At 40.3% G+C, this 19,546-nt stretch overlaps 1 protein-coding gene across 1 annotated transcript in view; it reads left to right on the top strand.

The window, feature by feature from the left end:
- The first annotated feature begins 2,808 nt into the window (after nt 1-2,808).
- The window catches only part of CBL (Cbl proto-oncogene), a 42,070-nt gene continuing 25,332 nt past the window's right edge, over nt 2,809-19,546 (top strand). Inside the window, exon 1 of the mRNA XM_034754504.1 lies at nt 2,809-3,104. Within this exon, the coding sequence (XP_034610395.1) occupies nt 2,824-3,104 (281 nt within the window). The 5' untranslated portion in view covers nt 2,809-2,823. The remainder of the gene's footprint in view (nt 3,105-19,546) is intronic.

Below are 19,546 nucleotides of genomic sequence, written 5' to 3'. Positions count from 1 at the left end.
CAAGAATAGGTTTAAACCCAATTGTTTAAATAACAAACTAGACCTATAGGAGCAATAATGGTGCTATCTGTAGCTTGCTTTGGGGACATGTTTAGGATCCTTCCATGCTGCCAAGTGAAACTATGGTCTCAGAAGACAATTGTGTCGTTCCCTGATGAGGTTCATTTTACAATGTATGAAAGAAGCACCCTAAAGAAGAACCAATTGCAACAGCAGTCTTGTGATAACTCCTCTCTTTTGTCAGTTCAGAATGGAGGGGAAGTTTGTTTGGCTAGATTGTTTCCCACCTGTACATTTGGTGCTCCTCCAGAGTATAATTGCTTCTCATTATGAAAATCATATTCACCTGTCTGAGACTTCTTGCAGTCAGTCAGTCATTCCTTTGATGGAAATTGAAGCCTCTCAGTGGAGCCATGCATTATTGAAAGACGTGTAACTTCTCCACACTGTGTTTCTTGCACGTATCCTAGAAGGCTGAGTGAAATGCTAGAGCTCCATTTCAGACTAAATTAGTTATTTGGTTTAAATATTTACTTTTCAGTCACAGCTTGTGAGGCAAAAGTAATGGAATAAGTGTTTAAGTGTGTAATAATATAGAGATCCAGTTAACTTTTTCGGAATGTTACCTGATAGCATCTAGTAGTTTTTTACCAGGTTTTGTGAAGGTGATGTTCTGCATAGTGGCACCGGGTTGTTCTTGGGGCTTTCTTATCTACCTTCCTAAAGCCTTCTGAAGAAAGTGATCTTCTGCAGCATTGTGATGAGATCTGCTTTGTAATATCCTTTTGCACATCACTGGTGTGAATTTAGACCTCAGTCATGCCTTTTGACATTAGGAAGTCAAAACAGTGTTTTTACACTTCAGTAGAAAGCTTTAGGAAATTATTGCACCAGCCTTATTTTACGTTTGAGGTAAACGCTCCAAAGACTAGAGCTGTTAGTTGAGTCTTATTCCCAATTGCTTGTTTTTGTCTTTTCGAAAAGATGGCTTTAGAACAAAAGCATTGAATATTGCTTTGTCGTGCTAAGCCAGTATTTCAGCACTTTGTTGGAGCTCAGAGAGCCCTAATAACTTAGAAAGTTGCATTATGTCTTCTGTAGCTAGCTTTCTCTCTCCCTTGACTGGGTAATAGAGACTCTTGGCTGTGATGGATACAGACAAGGCCTTTCTCTGTGAGGTGTATGATGATCCTTTTTTAATACTGTGTTTCCTATTGATTAAACTTGTTTTCATGAGCTTTGTCATGTAGTCGCTCTGTTGTAGAGCACTAACGTTCAGAGAGCTGTCTGGTCATATACGGTTACAGCATCAGCATTCTCTTTGCAGGTTGAATGACATTTTTCTATTCAGTTATGGTGCCTAACCTGTTAAGTAGAAGCGAAAATTGATGCATATAAAATGGCAAAAAGTTTCCTTACTGATAAGCCTATTAATTTGTTTTGCACAGTGTACTTGTGGAATAATTGACTCAAATTCTTACTAGCTAGGAATGTGTAGATAATCTTACTGCTGTAATACAAATTAGAAAACCTTTCCATTAGAAAGAGTAGGTATTAAGGTAGTAAGAAAAAATTAATCTCCAAGACATGCAGGGTAATTTGCTAGAAAGTAGGTTACCATCGTCTAATTAACTTTCATTTCATCACTGACACGTAAAACTAGAGCAGCAAGTGCTTTTGTGAACAGATTCACACAAGGGAGAGAAATAACTGCAGAGGGTCAAATTCTGCTCTCACGTTTGCATGCAACTTATGAAGTCAATGGAGATGCATATCTGGGGACCCAGAACTATATTCCTGTCAGTAAGCTGTTTACCGCTAAAGTTAATAGAAAGCAACAGAGGGTCCTGTGGCACCTTTGAGACTAACAGAAGTTAGTCTCAAAGTTAATAGAGTATTTCAAATGAGATTTGGGGGTCTCTGCTTTCTGTATAGAAAACCTTTTTTTGTGTTCACTGTTGATAGCTGTATAGTTGCTTTTATGCTTGGCATTCATTGTAAATGTATACATTCAGGATCAAGTTTTTCATTCAAGTGGACCCCAGTAGTAATGTATTCTCCATTATAGGGCTTGTGTACACAGGGAAACTTACTGGAATGATTACGTTTATGTCACATATAAACTAAACTGGAAAAAGACACTGTTATTCTGGAGCAAGAGTGCCCATGTGGGGAGTTACATCAGTATAGCTGCAGCAGTATCATTATACCAGTACATTTCCCCATGTAGACAAGCCCCAAGTCTGGATCATATCTTTTTGACAGAAGTATCTGGCAAGACCGCAGCTTCATTACCAAAGACTACCTAAATCAGTGGCTCTCAAATGTTTGTACTGGTGACCCCTTTCACACAGCAAGTCTCTGAGTGCGACCCCCCCTCTTATAAATTAAAAACACTTTTTAATATATTTAACACCATTATAAATGCTGGAGGCAAAGCAGGGTTTGCGGTGGAGGCTGACAGCTCGTGATCCCCATGTAATAACCTCGTGACCCCCTGAGGGGTCCCGATCCCCAGTTTGAGAACCCCTGACCTAAATGATCTAATGAAATATTATTGCATCAAATATTTTAAGATTAATTTTGTGAGAGATGTAACCTTCTGGAACCTAGACGTCAGTGCTCATGAAAACATGTTAGTCTGCAGATTGCGATTTTTATAATGGGTGGAAATCTGTTCAGGGACTAGTGCGTTTGGGCAGATGCAGTATAATGTGAAATTATTTATATTTCAGCATATCTTTTTGCATTTCAAGCCATGTCACTGATCATCTATTTAAACAATATTTACTTGTAATTTTTAAATAGTCTTAAAATTTCAAAATGGTGACTTTTCCCATTATTCATTTATTGCAGGTGGTGCGTTTATGTCAGAACCCAAAACTGGCACTGAAGAACAGCCCACCCTATATTCTAGATCTGCTACCTGATACGTATCAGCATCTACGAACCATCCTGTCACGCTATGAGGGGAAGATGGAGACCCTAGGAGAAAATGAGTACTTCAGGGTCTTCATGGAGAACCTGATGAAGAAGACCAAACAGACCATCAGCCTCTTTAAGGAAGGGAAGGAGAGGATGTATGAGGAGAACTCTCAGCCTAGGTAATGGGGAGAAGTTACTACAAATACTTGCAGCACAAGTCTAGCTGAGTGGGTGAGATCTTGAATTGAACAGCTTGGTAGTTGGTATGTGGGAAGGAAGAAATCAGTGGTGAAGGGATTTAAGATTAGCTGGAGAGGGTAACGTTTGAAGTAAAATATTATTCTGTGCTGGAATGAAGGCAAGGAGAGGACATGAATATGAAGAGAGATTCATATTCCAGATCTGACCATTCCTGCCTGTGACTTAGCTTTCATTTGAGTCACGCTGGTATAAAGAATAAGATTTATGTTCTGAATCGGTTTTCAAATTTATGTCTGAGATGTACCTGAGTACAGCTCCATGCCAAAGTAAAGAGCACCAATAAGGTTCTTTTGTATGTAAATCTGTAAAGACTTCAGAATAGCTTGTTCTGTGGTTTAAAACGAAGTACTTAATATTGAAAGACTTAATTTTACAAACTTTAATTGTTGGAGTCGTGACCTCTCTCTGTTAATTTGATTGTAGTTCTGGAGGTTTGATGAAGGAAAAAAAACCACCCTGAAGCGTAGGAGGCAAAGGGAAGGAAATTAAGAGATTGTCCTACAGTTCTCTCCCTTCTTTCATACCATACTAGAATTTGAAGTTAGGGTGAAGCTCTGATTTGCACATAATTGATCTATTTTGAAATTAAAGGAACCTGAGCATATTCAGAGGTCTCCGAAGGAGAGGCGTGTTCTTTTGGCAAGTCACTTTATTAGTAATGTCCTATTACTAAAAGTAGTATGCATATATGGCCACTACTTTAGCTGTTTGATACAACTGAGAGCAAGGTTTTGTTGACTAACATCAACAAAGTAGAGATAGACAGGACTGCTCTTGGGTGCCTCCATTTGTTTTTCATTGAAGATTCTCAAAGGGTAGTGGTGGGGAATTTTTCTCTTCCCTGAGAGTGCGGTTCTATAGGTTTCCATTTTGTCACCGTTCTCATTTAATCTGCATACTTGGGTGTTGCAGTGTTTATTGGGGAAACATGGTGTTTGTGGCATGCTGATACTTTACATCTCATCTGACCCAGCTATAGTAGTTGAGTTAGCTGCCTTACCTAGTGACTTCTTGAGATTGGAGAAAAGGATGGAGGGCCAGACTCTCTGATAAAACATGGCGGTGGCTGGGTGGTTTGGAAAACAACCAGAAAATGTGATGAGAATATTTGCTCCTTTGTCAGTGAGGATACGTCTGTTTGCAGTCTAGGTGGCTGGTTAGACTTCTAGCTGCTTTTACATGGTCAAGTGTCGGTAACAGCGACAGTGACTTTTTTTCGTCTACAGATGACCATGAGTTTGACTGTTTTGGATTCAAATGTTACACTTGTCATTCATGCCTTTATTACCTCAATTTAAACTACTTCATTACTGAAGCTGGTGCAGAATTTGGCAGACCACTAATTAAGTGAGGTATCTCACCATAAGCACGTTACACCAGTGCTCTGTGATCTGCATTGGCTGCCTGTTGGTTTCTGGGTGGATTTTATGTGGCTGGTTTTGAATTATAAACTCTAAATGGACTGAGGCCTGCCTACGTGTGAGGTACCTCCTCCCTCCTTGTGCACAGCTGTCACAGCTGAGATCAGCAGACACTTGAGCTGGAGTCCCCGAAGTATAAGAAATGGGAGCCGGGGATGTGGGTGGAAAGGTTACCAGCAGGAGGTCCTCTTTGTGGGCACTTTGGCATTGGAACTTGCTCCCCACTTGGACCAAAATAGCCTGAATGTGAAGGGCATTGCAGCATGCTCAGGAGGTTATCTGTTCATTGGCTTTTAGGGAGGGAGGAGAGGTATGGTCACTTTAAGTGGCAAGAGGTTGAGGGAGGGAGGGAGGGGGAAGGGTTAATGCTAATTTATATTTATTTAGCCACTGGTGGTACAAGATAATGGAGGGAGTCGTAGAAAGGGTATATTTGTATTGAACTACTTTCAAAGGGCGCCTAGGGCAATGGAATAGGTGCAGTTTATTCTTTATGTACAAACTGAAGTAAATAGAAAAATGTAGAACTAGCTGGATCAGTTGACTTTAGTTGCAACTGAATGACTTAAGTGGCTGAAGCCTTTGCAGCTATTTGCTTCTAATATTATTGAAACCAAAATGGGAAGTGATGGAGCCACTTTGCATAAATGTTTCTTGATGATTTTTTATTTTAATGTATTCATGTAATATGGCTTCATTATTACTGTTTTGATTTCCCCCTTTCCATGACCACTCAGGGGTTTAAGTAGTATTCTGTTAAGTTATTTTACTTTTAGATGGTGCCTCACTAAAAATCTCCTCATAGCGATTTGAAGTTTTCCGGTAATTTCTTGAATGTGGGAGGGGAAAATGGAACTAAAAGCTGCTGTTTAGCGTTGCTTTTTGACAAATTTGTGATTTTGATTAGCAAGGATTATGCTACACTTCAGAGTTTGCTTCAAAGCTGTAAATCTATCTGCCTTTAAAATTTAATTCCAATTTTCTGTAGAAGGATTTCAAGGTTTGGGGCCAGTATAATGAGTGAAGCCAAATTAAACTACTGGATTGTCCCTTAAGGGAAAATTGCTGCTTCTATAGACTCTGATTGACTCTTCATAGATATCAGAATTGAAACGAGGGGTAGGGCAGGGAAGACTTCTCAACTGGAAACACTTGAATATGTATGAAAAGTTTAAAAAAAAAAAAAATAGTGGATGTAATGGGGAGGGGGCTTGAGCATGCATGCCTAGGGGATAACTCACTTTTAGCTTGACATATTATGGGAGTGAGAGTGTTGAATGGAAACCTGCAGTCATTTCGGCTTAGCTCAAATCAAAACGTGCATGATGCAAGAAGCATTTGTCACCATGGATTAACTGTGTAAACTGTATTTTAATTAAAACTGGCCTTTGGGTCTTTTGCTGGAGTTTTCTATCTTGCTGGAAAACCTTTTGGGACACTGGCAACCTGGGAACCCAAGGTAAGACTGTAAACTGCTCTGCTGTGTAGTGAACTGCACAAACACTTCAATGTAAGGTTAATTTTAAACCTTTTGTTAAGAGCTTTTTGATTGGAAACTAGCTTGCTTTGGGCTCCCGTGCCATCACAAATGACCTTGTCCAGATCAATCCACCTCTAGTACTAGGCTCAGAAGTGGTACAGTACTGAACATACACTAGAGTACACTAACCTGTTGATTGTTTCAATACTCTGATCCATCATCTGAGCAGATGCCAACTGACAGGCAACATCAATTGTTTAAGTCCAAAATTTTAGCCACAAGAATTGATCTTCTGACTTCTGTTCCCTAGGTAGTTCCATAGCACTGACATGAGAGAAGCAAAGAAGAAAAAAAATAACTGTATAGATTTAAAACAAAAAGGCATATTTGAGCTAATATTCAAAGCATGTTAATTGACGAGGGGTATTCCAAATTGGTACGTATGAGCTGCAAAACGAGTGCTTTTACAGGCAATTTTACTGTCTGCCAGATGGGATCCGACTAGCAGTCCCTCTCTAGTCGTGTTTCTGATGGATTGACAATCAGACCCTACATCTGCAGAAGTGAAAATTTTTGGCCTGTCAGAATTGGTAAGCATGCTGGTATAATTAAATCACAGCCCTGCTTCTTTCACCTTCTCCTTCCTTACTCTCCATCCATTTCTCAACCCAGAAAAAAGTAGTTACTGTTGTGTGGATTAAGCAGTTTTCCTCGGACTACACTTTAGGTATGCTTTAGCCCAGGGGCTGGCAACCTTTCAGAAGTGACAGGTTTCAGAGTAGCAGCCGTGTTAGTCTGTATCCGCAAAAAGAAGAACAGGAGTACTTGTGGCACCTTAGAGACTAACAAATTTATTAGTCTCTAAGGTGCCACAAGTACTCCTGTTCTTCTTTCAGAAGTGGTGTGCCGAGTCTTCATTTATTCACTCTAATTTAAGGTTTTGCGTGCCAGTCACACATTCTAACATTTTTGGAAGGTCTCTTTCTAGAAGTCTATAATATATAACTAAACTATTGTTGTATGTAAAGTAAATAAGGTTTTAAAAATGTTTAAGAAGCTTCATTTAAAATTCAATTAAAATGCAGATCTTATCAGTTTAGTGTGATCCTTGCCCTTGCTTTTCCTTGCTGAGTTTTCCCATGTCTGGCACCTATTTGGATACTTTAGCTGCACACAGGCTTCTGAGTGATCAGTTGTTAACTGGCTCCAAGAGGGACAGAGGACATTTCATGTGTGAAAATACCTGTTCACACAGGTATGTGGATCCAAATGCTGAAAGCATTGCAAACACAATTTTCTTCAAACAGTTAAATTTCACTGGCAGGGACGTCCAGCAGGTCAGAATAGAGGCCCCATGATCTCTCTCGGTAGGTTCAAGTGCCCTCTGCAGATCTCCAAATTTTGATGCCCACAATTCTGAATTTTTTAACTGAATGAGCTGCATTTCGAAATCTTCAACACCTATCCACTGAAATACAGACCAATCCAAGTCACTTTTTTTGAACCAGGTTTAATTAGAAAAGAAAGCATTGGGCCAAATAGGTGGAAATCTTGAAATCTGTCAGAAAATTATGATTCCAGTTCTTGCACGTACATTCTAATCTCAACGTCAAACGCAGTGCGCTGTTCCACGTGGTGTGATAGTGATGTAAGCAGCAAATCAGGACTTAAAAATATCCCAGCACAGTGGCGCTGCAACAATTTTTAAGGTGGGGGTGCTGAGCTGCGCCCCCTCTTGCCCCTGTCTGTACCTTTCACTGCCCCAGGTTGGGGCCAGCTGCAGAGCCCCGGGCCGGCAGCAGAGCCCCCTGGACTGGTGGCCGGGGCCGGCAGACGGAACCTCGGCTGCCAGGGCGCCGGTACCCCAGGCCAGCAGCGGAGCCCCCCGGACCGGTGGCCAGGGCCCACACAGTGCGAGTGCCACTGAAAATCACCTGCGGCAAGCGAGCTTGCTTACCCCTGCTTTGGCCAGTGGGCAGTCATGAGCATGGTAGCTCTCTCACTCTTCCCATATTTCTTCAATGGGTAAAAAGGCATGGTCGGTTAGAATAGTCTAGAACATATGAATGATTCAGGCACTAACTCAAGATATCACATGTGTACAGAATATGGATTCTCTGGTTCAGATGGGAACGCTTTCAGATGTGCTTGTTGAACCTTCCGTTTTCAGCAGTGTGCTCCAGTCAGGCCTATTATTGCGTTCTAGCTTGCTGTCAGGTGTCATTTAGGAACTGATTACTGTAAATTTTGGAAATCAACCACAAAATCGTAGGAGATTTAAGGTAAACTGATTGTGCTTTAAAAATAAGCTGAGCTCCCCAAATTGTTCTAGAAGTTTGTCATCAGCTGTTTTAGAACAAGCCAAGAACCCTGAATAAGAGTCTGGCATTCTTGTTCGTACTTCTTGATACGCGGTAGCATTATATACATCCTCTTGGCAAGGAAAGATGTTTCTTATTTTGTTCTTTCTTTGTTTGTTTGCCCTGGCCAGTTATAACGTGTTTGAAAACATTCTGTTTTTTCCTATTAAATGTTATTGCTTTCCATATTCTCCTTTACCCTGGTTTGCATGTTTCCTGTAGTCCTCAATTTAAACATTTATCTTCCTTCCCATCTTCTGAATTTAGCAATCACTTTGTTTCTTTCCCCAAAATTTCTCATGGTTTAGAACAAATGAATTATTTGGACATTTGCATAACTAGTGTGCAAACTGTGCAGATGTCCCTTACCAATAAATTCAACACTAAGTGGCAAATGACAAAATAAGTCACTCTTTTTGATAAGAGAACTAGTTTTTTTTGTTTTTTTGTTTTTAAAACTTTCTGAATTCAAACTATTTTTGATCACCAAACCAAGGAACAGGGTTCCCCCCCAAGCAACTTAAAATGATCCCCAATGCATTCTTCCAAGAGCTGGACTGAGGCAGAAATGAAGAGAGCCTGTCTGGTCATGTGCCATTCAATAGTTACAGTGGCTGCAGATGTGTGCTGCATTATGACTTTATGCACATTGTGGAGTGTAATGCTTGGCTTTCTTGGCCAGATGGGCATTTTCCCTTTCGTTTCTTAGGTCTTTTGCTGACACTCTACAGAGCAGCTTCATTATGTGTCATCTAGCGCGGAGTCACTTTGTATTTCATGGTACACTGTACAATATATGATGCTTACAACAGAGTTGTGAAGAAGCAGAATATGGCTGCCAATTGTTAAGTGTTTACTGTAAAATGAAAACTTGGCTCAGTTTAAAATGTAGTAGCAGGAAGTGAGGTTAAATGTACATCTTAAGGGTTTAGAAAATTAAGTTTCAAAGATCAGAGCATGAACCCTTGATGTATTTATTATATCTAACCTTTTTCTTTGATGCACCTGTTCCTCTGTTGTGTTCAGGAAATCATAATAGACTTGTAGAAACACTCTGTTTAGGGATGGTGGCTGAATGTCTGGGCTCCATTAGATGTGATCAGAAAATCAATCAAATGGAATTTAACCTTTCTACACTATATACTAACAATTGTTATGCAGAACGTATCCTCCTATGGTGGCTAAAACCAAGGTGAGGTTTAGCTGACTTCCAATGCTCAGTGTTCATAGCACTTTCTTTTCTTAGGACTACAACGGCTGTTTTGTAGCTTGCAGCAATGTGGTTTGGTATAAAGTGCTTCAGTGGAAATTGCTGTTGGGGCTTCCATAAACTGTTGTACAGTATTAATAAATTTGGTGTCGTTTTTTTAACTCAGCTATTTCATGCTGACATCTTTAAAGATGTCGTCTAAATTCTGCTTCAATTTACATGTCTGTTTAAAGATTACAGCAAAATCATGGCTGCTTTTTAAACTATGCAAGCACTACTTAACTGTGGTTGATACAAAGCCATGAATATTTTTGAATTGGCACTGATCATGGAAGCAATGAACAATAGTTTGTGCTTCAATTTAGAAATGAGAAATCCCTAAGTATACTTTTAATCTTATGGGGATGTTGCATCTCTCATGCACATAGTCAATAAGTTGTGGGAAGTGCGGCCTATGTGGGTTAAGTTTGTACTTGCTAGTCAGGAACCAGGTTTCTAAATTCAGATTATGTATTTGGGAGTTCAGTAAAACATACTTGCAGTATCTGCTGGCCCCTGATTTTGGAAACCAGTAGTTTTTGAAGGTTTACTTATTCTGGATTTTTTGGTCATATTAAACCCATGGGAAAATAAGGGTGGATTGCTAGATTTTTGTGGTTAATATTTGTTCTTTGTGTTCTGACCAACAAAAAGTTCCCCGGGATGGGAGTTGATCATTTTTTAGAAAAAAGTCAGTTCCTATTCTGTCTGAATATACAATATCTCCTGGTCATAGATGGGGGAAGTTGGAGTCTTGTGGGGCCATAGATGGTGGGCGGGGGGGAGGGCATTTCAGTTTATAGTGCATTGTTTAGCAGAATGGCATACTTTTCTGATTATATTTGTTTTCAGTAGCACTCACAAACAAAAAGACAGAGCTTAATCTAAAAATTGGAAATAGAGTAGCGGGTGGAGTGTATCGTACTAGTAAAGTGTTCGCAAGGTGACTGGCCACATTTTAATACATTTCTAAAAATGTAGCCTGTCCTAGGTACCCCACAATCTTGCTGTAATCAGCCTGTTAGTCTCATATTTCACAGTAGAAGTGGGTCTCCATAAGGGATATGAGTGCAACAGGCTTTGTGGCTGAGTTCAGAACGGTTGTTCCATGCATAGAGGGGATGTGGAAGAAAACTCAGATGCTTGTAGGAGAAGCAACTCAATGAGGTATCAAGGTTGGTATAATTGGAGCAGAACAGATAAGGGCAATGTGAAGAGAGCTATCTATAGATAAGTAGGGATGGGGCAGGTCCTGAAAGCAGGTCACAAGGAGCTTAAACTTATCATGGTAGAGGGTAAGAAGCCAGTATTGAGATTTAGAGAGTGGAGTGTAGATCAGAATCAAGCAAGGAAGATAATTTTAGAAATTGTATTTTGTGGGGACTGGAGGGGGTCAATTAGGAGTGACAAGGAGGCCAAAACAGAAGTTTATAGTAGTCAAGGTGGAAGAATGAGAATTTTAGTTGTAGTGATAGAAGGAAAAAGGGCATATCAGTTGTACCATCCTGCAGTGTGTTTTCCCATATGTCTCCCTTCTTGTGTGTGTGTGTGGAATCCTCTTGAAGTGACTGTGTTTGAAATAGACTGAATTGTGTAATGAACACCTAGTGGGTTGCAAGTTATATATCTGGACATATGGGACCCAGGAGAGTAAAGAAAGCTGGGGTATCGTACATTTGTGTTATTAACAGCTTTAACCCTGAATGCCTAATTTGTATACACAATAGCAAATGTACTGCTTCTCTGGGGGCTAGACAAGCCTGGAAGCGCACACCAAAACATTCATGTTCCTTTTATTTGGAAGGTGGTAACAAAACAAAAAAAAAAAAAGGGGGGGGGGGGCATTTCCTGCGGCAATGCAAGGTTTAGTGGTTCCAGTTAATCTAATACAATAGTACCTCTTCATGGCAATGCTGAACTTGCTTAACTGTTCATGGTATAGTTTTAACTCACGTTAACTGCAGTTCATGTTGGAATGCTTTTATTTTTATCACAGAAAGTTACAGCTACCTGTTGTAGAAATGAAAGCTGTAGTTTACACAATTCATAAACTCCCTTGCTGTGTAAACTAGAAATGTCCGTTAATGAACTATCTTTTTGCAGTTATCTAATATCTTGCTTGGTTGAGAATATAGGAAAGGCAAATAATTTACTCGTCCATAAATATAGATATGAAGTGTCTCAATTTGCTGGGTATTAATATCTTCTCTAAGTGGTGGAAATGGGCTGCTTCTAGCCTCTGAATCAGTTGATAGGACAGTCTACTGCAGATATAATTTCCGTTTTATCTTTTTAAACAAAATTCAGCCTTCAAACCATGTCTAATACAAGTGCCACACTGTAGTGTAGACAAAAGGGGGTTTTCCGTCACTGTAGTAAAGAGGCGATAGCTAGATTGACAAAAAAAATCTTCCTCTGACCTAGCGGTGCCTGCACCAGGGATTAAGTCAGTTTAACATCATCTCTCAGGGGTACTTGTGGCACCTTAGAGACTAACAAATTTATTAGAGCATAAGCTGTCGTGGACTACAGCCCACTTCTTCGGATGCATATAGAATGGAACATACAGACTAACACGGCTGCTACTCTGAAATCTCTCAGGGGTTGACCTAAACTTTAGATGTGGACCAGACCATAGTCTCTCCGTGGCTGAGGATGGAGATATATATAGACTCTGCGGTGGAAAGGAAGCATTAGAAGTTGAGAAGGCGACTGTAGATGAAGTGTTAAATAACTTAAATATTATTTGCTTTCTTTTTGCTATTTGCATAGGTAGGCTATATGGTTAAGGTACGTTAACTAAAAAAAACCCCTGCTCTTCTGTGTAAGAATATATATTGATAGATCATGTGCTGACGATGCTAAAATTCTCTGAATTTAACATCACGTTGCTGACTTGAGAAGTTGGAACATGTTTAATTGTCATGCCGTCTGACAGCAAGACTTAGGTGATGCTGCCTCAGTAGGATTTCATACTCTACGCTTGCTCCAGGGTATAGAATTACTAATCCATGCAGGAAGAAAGCTGTAGATATTTACTGTCTTTTGTAAAGGAGAGTACTTACATGTGTCTAAAAGGGGAAGGAAACAGACCCCACAGAAAGATATAAAAAAGCTTAGTTTGTTTGCTTTAAACCATTGATTCTTAGATTCTGACCCACAAAAAGTCCAACAAGAAAACTTCTGACTGGACCAATGGACTTGTCTCCTAACGCTCAGGGGGAATGGGAAAGAATGCGGAGGGGGGGACACAGCTAATGAATGAGGTGCGAAAGAGCCCTCCTTCTGTCACTTCCTTCTGATGCAGCTAACACTTCAAAAAGAAAGAAAAAGGAAAAAGAAAAAAAGAAAACCCATAACACTACAATACTTGTGGAGCCTACATCTGCATTTAAATGAGAACATCTTAAAGACAAGAGCAGGCTCAAAGGCTGTCCACAAGAAAGGCTTCCTTGCCAAGCTGCAGCATATAAGCCCTAATTGCCTGCTTGCAAGGAGAAACCATTACCATTTACATTTCTGGGGGGAAATATTAATCTGTTCCTTACATTTGGGCTTTAATAGAGAGATTAGGTGTTGAATTTCATATTCAAAACTGTAACCAATTACAGCTCTTGCCAATGGAATAGCATAAACTTTCACTATTTTCACTTTCCTCCCATTATAAATAATATTTTCATGCGGATGCAATGTTATAAGTGAAATTGAGCTTTTGGACTATTACGCAGTAATAAATAGATGGGATTTTGATCTCTCTGGATGTGTTTCCTCTGTGTATCTGAGTCTAAACTAAGTTTTCTAGGAAATTAGTTTACCTCATGGACTCTAGTTTTATGGCTGCCACTGCAGAAGCAATCATCCAGTTTATCACAAATCATTGGTTAAAATATTGATCAATTTCTTGGGGTTTGAACCTGTGCAGTTAGCGGTCTAACATCTGTATTTTGTACATCTTAACTACTTTTGTGGGGCATTGTATCATGTTTTGGACTGTGCTGCAAGGTACGTCTCAGTTTGACAACAGATTGTGCCTTTGCTAGGTGAAGTTTACTTCAGCCTGATAGGATGCTGCTGGAGAATTGGCTGAGCTTCCGGAAAGGTGGTACGCTCAACTAGAACAGCTCCTTTCTAACATTTTGAAACACTACCTTGTGAGCTATCGAACAAATTCATGAGCCTGCAGACATTTTGCTTTCTTCATGAAATGGCGATAAGGTTGCATTTTCAGTTAGCGTACCACTGATTTGGCTGTGTGATTCATTGACCACTGGCTGTCTCTAAAAAGCGTGGCTAGAAGTATAGTGGTGGTGGTGGCACAGTTGTGGTTTTTTTTTTTTTTTTGAAAAGTATGATGAACAAAAATGGATTGTTGATTCCAAACCTAGTGCAGGGGGAGGACTGTAGGCCGACACAGGCGCTAGGTTTCTGTGCCATCTTGATTCTTTGGCCTTGGCTACACTCGGGACTTCACAGCGCTGCAGCGCTGTGAAGCGCAAGTGTAGTCGTGCTGCGAGAGAGGTCTCGCAGCGCTGTGTGTGCTCCACCTCTCCGAGGGGAACAGCTTGCAGCGCTGCGAGCGAGCATCCAGCGCTGCAGGCTCTGATTACACTGGCGCTTTACAGCGCCGTACTCGCTGCGCTCGGGGTGGGGCGTTTTCACACCCCTGAGCGCAGCAAGTTGCAGTGCTGTACACCGCCAGTGTAGCCAAGGCCTCTGTTTTCAGGTCTTCAGAGCTTTTCATTCAAAGACCTAAAGTAGATTTAAAGTCTTTGGGAATTTTTATCCTTGTAGCAAAATGTTTTGTCTTCAGTTGTTTGGAGGTTTTAAGAGTGGAGTTGGATAAAGAAACTTTTCAATGAAAGCATGACGCTTGCATCCCTCAGGCACTCTGTTAATGGTATCGTGCAAGAACAAGGAGATTCTACCCACCCCCAAGTTCAAGGGAGGGCAGAAAAGATTGAGAATCTGGAGAAGCTTTGGGCAGGAATAGGAGAACCCTATTTGAATTGAAAGTGGAGGGGTTTGGGTGGGGAGGGAGAAGATGATCCAGAATTGATTTTAGCTATAATGACTTATTGCATTGTAACACATAGGGTACGTCTATACTTACTTCCTGGTCCGGATGTAAGCGATCGATCTTCTGGGATCGATTTATCACGTCTTGTCTAGACGCGATAAATCAATCCCGGAAGTGCTTGCCGTTGACGCCGGTACTCCAGCTCAGCGAGAGGCGTACGCGGCATCGACGGGGGAGCCTGCCTGCCGCATCTGGACCCGCGGTAAGTTCGGACTAAGGTACTTCGAATTCAGCCACGTTATTAACGTAGCTGAATTTGCGTACCTTAGTCCGAAGTGGGGGGTTAGTGTGGACCAGGCCATAGTCACCAAGACTCCATTGTGGTATAGTTCCAACTGTAATTCAGAGGGTAAGTGGCCTAAGATAGGTATATTGAGGAGTGTTGCTGTTAAGAGATAATACAAGTGTCAGAGGTCAAGTCTTGCTATTATAATTCAGAGATCACCATAAAGGAATACATTTGTTAACTAGATATGCTATTGTCCTTTATCCTTGCAAATCCTCTGAGGAAGTGTTGAACTCCCTAGTCTAGTCTCTGATTTAGACTTTTTAAACACTGACTCTTCAGCACTTGTATAATTAAGCATTTTAGACGTCCAAATCCAGCAGAAATGAACTGGTGATACGTTTTTTTTCTCTTCACCATAGAAAGCACAAAGTGGCCTGTTCAAAGTGATCTAAACATCCGGATTAGAAGGTCAGGAGCTGAGCTTGTTCTTCCAGGCAAAGCCAACCCAACGTTATGGTTAGAATACAGGGTTGTTCAGGAGTCATTAAAAGCTGATGTCCTGTGTAGGCTCCAGATACCTCATGTCCTTATGCATAAACATAACGTGTGCGCCAAAATTTTCTCACCTCCATCGTTTCACGGTATTTTGTGTAATATGTTAAGGGAGTTGTTGCCCTGTACCCCAATAGAGAGTTGCATTTCAGTGTTGCTGTTTATACAGTTTCTTAGATTGCTTTAGGAGACTGTGAATTGAAAGGGTGCATGCATGTATAGGGATAAATGTATTTAATATGCTTTTCTAGAAAGTTTATTTTATTTGCCCATATGTAAAATTAAAGGCATTAGCCTAAATTTTTGTAGTCTTTTGAAACAGAACTTAGGAAGCTATAATTAAACGCTCAGTGGGGCTATCTGTAGCTTTTATTTTTGAGTGCTTTTTTCCAACCGCACTAAAACACATGCATTATAGGTGTTAAGGTTTTGAACGCTGTGCATAAAGACAAAGCTTTGAACTAGTAAACAGTCACTTTTTTTAGCCAGAGACCTGCAATTAAACTAAGATTCCTTACAACTATGGAAATTGGTGACCGCAATGAAAAGGGGGTTGTATGAAAAGGGAATAGAAATAAAAAGTGTTACGCTTGTTAAATGTCCCCCCTTCAAGTCTTGTCCGGCACAAAAAACGAGCATGTGATCAGAAGGAACAAATGCAGAACAAATTGTTACTAACTGCTTTCTATAACTGTACACAGAATGGAACAATGAATATTCAACTTTAAATATATCTTTTGTGAAAACTTTACAAGAAAGTGGAGAGGGTGTTTGAGCTATACCTTTTCTTGATAGCAGGTTTATTGCATCTAATTAACGTGCCAGATCCCCTTTTCTCATTGGTGCCTTAAAGAATCAATCCACAAAATCAATGCGATGTTAGTTGACTCCTTCAAAATGGTATAAAATGGGCATATAATCTGCTGGTTCTAAGGCTATGGCTTCACTACAAGGCTTTTAGCAACACGGCTGTACCACTAAACCTGCGCCGCTAAAAGGCGCGCAGGGTAGCTGCTGTTGTCGGCAGGAGAGAGCTCTCCTGCCGATAAAGAACTTCCACCCCCCACGACCGGCAGCAGCTTTGTTGGCAGGAGAGTGCTTCTGCTGACAAAGCATTGTTCCCACTGGCATAAAACTTTTGTCCTTCGGGGGTGTGTGTGTGTTTTAACACCCCTGAATGACAAAAGTTTTGCCGACAAAGTGCCAGTGTAGACAAACCCTTAAACGTCTATCTTGGTGGATAGTACTAGTAATACAGCAGCCTGTGGAAGTACTTCTAATTTTAAAGATCAGTGGCTCAACATTACTCTGGAGGTGACTTGTGCTGTTGAGTCAGTAGTAGTTAAATGGAATGTCATTCACTTCCTGCGCTGGAAGCTTTGTTGAAAGTAGTTCCGTTGTATCTATTTTTAAAACTGATTACTGTGTGCAGAGGACTCTGAAGCTGCCACTGAGTTATAAATGTCATCTCAGGCTCTCTTTAAGCATTCCTACTCAGCATTTGTGTGAAGGGTCAGTTATAAGAGCACAGTTGTTGGCTGACACAGTGGTAGGGGATGGCATACTCCTATTCTTCCTGGAATTCTGTGCAGCCATTTATCTGAGTCTGACTGACTGTTAATATCTGGCATATAAGCAGTAAAATATGACAGGGTATGGGCTATGTGATAGCCTCTCATTTTGGTGGCATCTGTAAAGTGCATTTCACACACTTGCATGTTAGAGGTTTTAAAAAAAGCCATTTCAAATGTTTGACTCCTTAAATTGTCAAAATATCAAATTGCAACATAGCTTAATTCCTAAAAAAAAATTTCTAGACTAACTTTTCTATACTTGTCCAAACATATTAAGTAGTCCAACTGACTACTTAAAATTGCTGTGCATGATATTAAGCACAGCAGAGTTTGAGTGAACAGCACATGTAGGCAGTGTTTACAGCACCCAAAAAGACACAGTACTTTTTGGATGCAGCAGTTCTAAACTTGAGTGTGTGCTGCTGCATACCCATATTACTTGTTGAGACTTCTTTTTATAAATGCCATCTAGTGTTCATTGTGTGGTGCTGATCTAAATCCCTTGAGAACTGCAGAGTTTCTTGCAGTACTTGCCAGAAGTATCTCATATTCTGGAGGAATGAACATGCAGTTAGGAACTGGAAAGAGTTGTGATTGTACTTGACCACTAACTTGCTGTGTGGCCTTTGCCAGGTCACATCATCTCTGCCTCAGCTTTCCCATCTGTAAAATGGGGAAAACGCCACCTTGTCTCACAGGAATATTGAGGATAAGTCAACTATTAGTTATTTGGACATGTAAAGTGATGACTAAATTCTTACCAAAGAGCTGTTTAAGCAAAACTGTGAAAGAGCAGGCAAGAACTTCCCAACCAGTGAAATAATTATCAATGAACTTGAACATCGCATATTCTTCTATGGAAGCAGAGAAAATGGCATACGTTCAAGACGGCATTCGATACTTGCATAGCAGTATTTCAAAACTGAGCAGGAGCAGCTGGGCTGCAAGAAGCTGTTTAATATGCAAATCTTTAGTAATATTGGGGAATAGCACAATGACTGACTGGAAAGTGCTGTTACCTTTTTGTTTGGTTAAATGTTCTTCTGGTTTTCTAGCCATCCTTTTTGATGATGGACCCTTGTATTGTGTAAACAAAATGCTTGCAGGAAGGAAATCAACTAGATGGGCTGTCCCCAGTATATGTAGCTGTGTCTTCCTCACAATATAAATAAGGAGCTAATAAATCTTTGTTTTAGAATTGCATCAGGTTTTTTTTTCAAGAGCCTTCATTGCCTTTAAAAATCCATTAAAGAACTTAGTATTTGGAGATCAGACTCTTCCAGCATTTTGCCAGGCTGCTTTTCTGGAGCTTTTTCAAAAGCACCTCTTTATTCATTGCTTCTAATTGGTTGTCATTAGCCACCTTTCCAGGTCATGCTCCTTTTTAATGTTCCACTTAAAATATGGAGCCTCCCCTTTCCCTTTCAGTTTTGCATAGACAGTTGTACAATAACGTGGTTTTACTCCTCACAATTGTTTCCTCCCAGAGAACCATACTCTCAGGTCAGAATTATTGACTTACGATCTCTGCCAGCCTCAAAGTTTGTTGCCAATTTCATGAAATGACTTTGAAGAGAATTTTATCCTAAAATACGTTGTAATTATGATGTAAATCAAGTTATTTTTAGTTTAGATTTTATTGACAGCCAACGTTGGTATTGTAAGTACATATTACATTTTTATGTGAACTTGAACATTGCCACATGTAAAAATGCCCTCTGTTTATTGAAGCTGCTGAACTTGGTAAGTACTTTAATGTCCCTTGGTGGGTACTCGGAGTGCAATTTTCAGCGCTGCTGAGCGCTCACAACCCCAGCGTACCTCTGTGGAAGCTGCAGATGCTTAAGCACCTCTGAAAATCAGGCTGTAAGCAACTGTTAAGTCTAAAAGAAAATTTCAAAAAGGAGAAATGAAGAGCTCTGGAATTGGCTAATCTTATGCTAAAAGAACGAGGAGTACTTGTGGCATTTTAGAGACTAACAAATTTATTTGGGCATAAGCTTTCGTGGGCTAAAACCCACTTCATTGGATGCGTGCAGTGGAAAATACAGTAGGAAGATATACATATAGACAGAGAACATGAAAAAATGGGTGTTGCCGTACCAACTCTAATGAGACTAATCAATTAAGGTGCTTAACCTTATGCTGCATCCTTTAACTCCTTTCATGCTGCAGGAACTTTGGTACACTTTCAATGGAGTAAGCTTCCTGGGATGATAGTATTGTATGCACACTTCAAACTATTTTAGCATTATAGCTGTGCGTAGCAGTGCGAACTGTATAAATCATCCTCTGGAACAGTCTTCCTGGTGCAGACTGTTGCACGCGAAACATATGTTACACCAGTGCCAGGCTCTTGTTAGCACTGAGGGAGTATTGGAAGAAAGTAGCAAGAGGATAGCGATACCTTTGTTTTAG

Source organism: Trachemys scripta, chromosome 21 (genome assembly GCF_013100865.1).
Source record: "Trachemys scripta elegans isolate TJP31775 chromosome 21, CAS_Tse_1.0, whole genome shotgun sequence".
Taxonomy (NCBI): domain Eukaryota; kingdom Metazoa; phylum Chordata; order Testudines; family Emydidae; genus Trachemys; species Trachemys scripta.
This window is presented reverse-complemented; position numbering and strand designations above follow the sequence as displayed.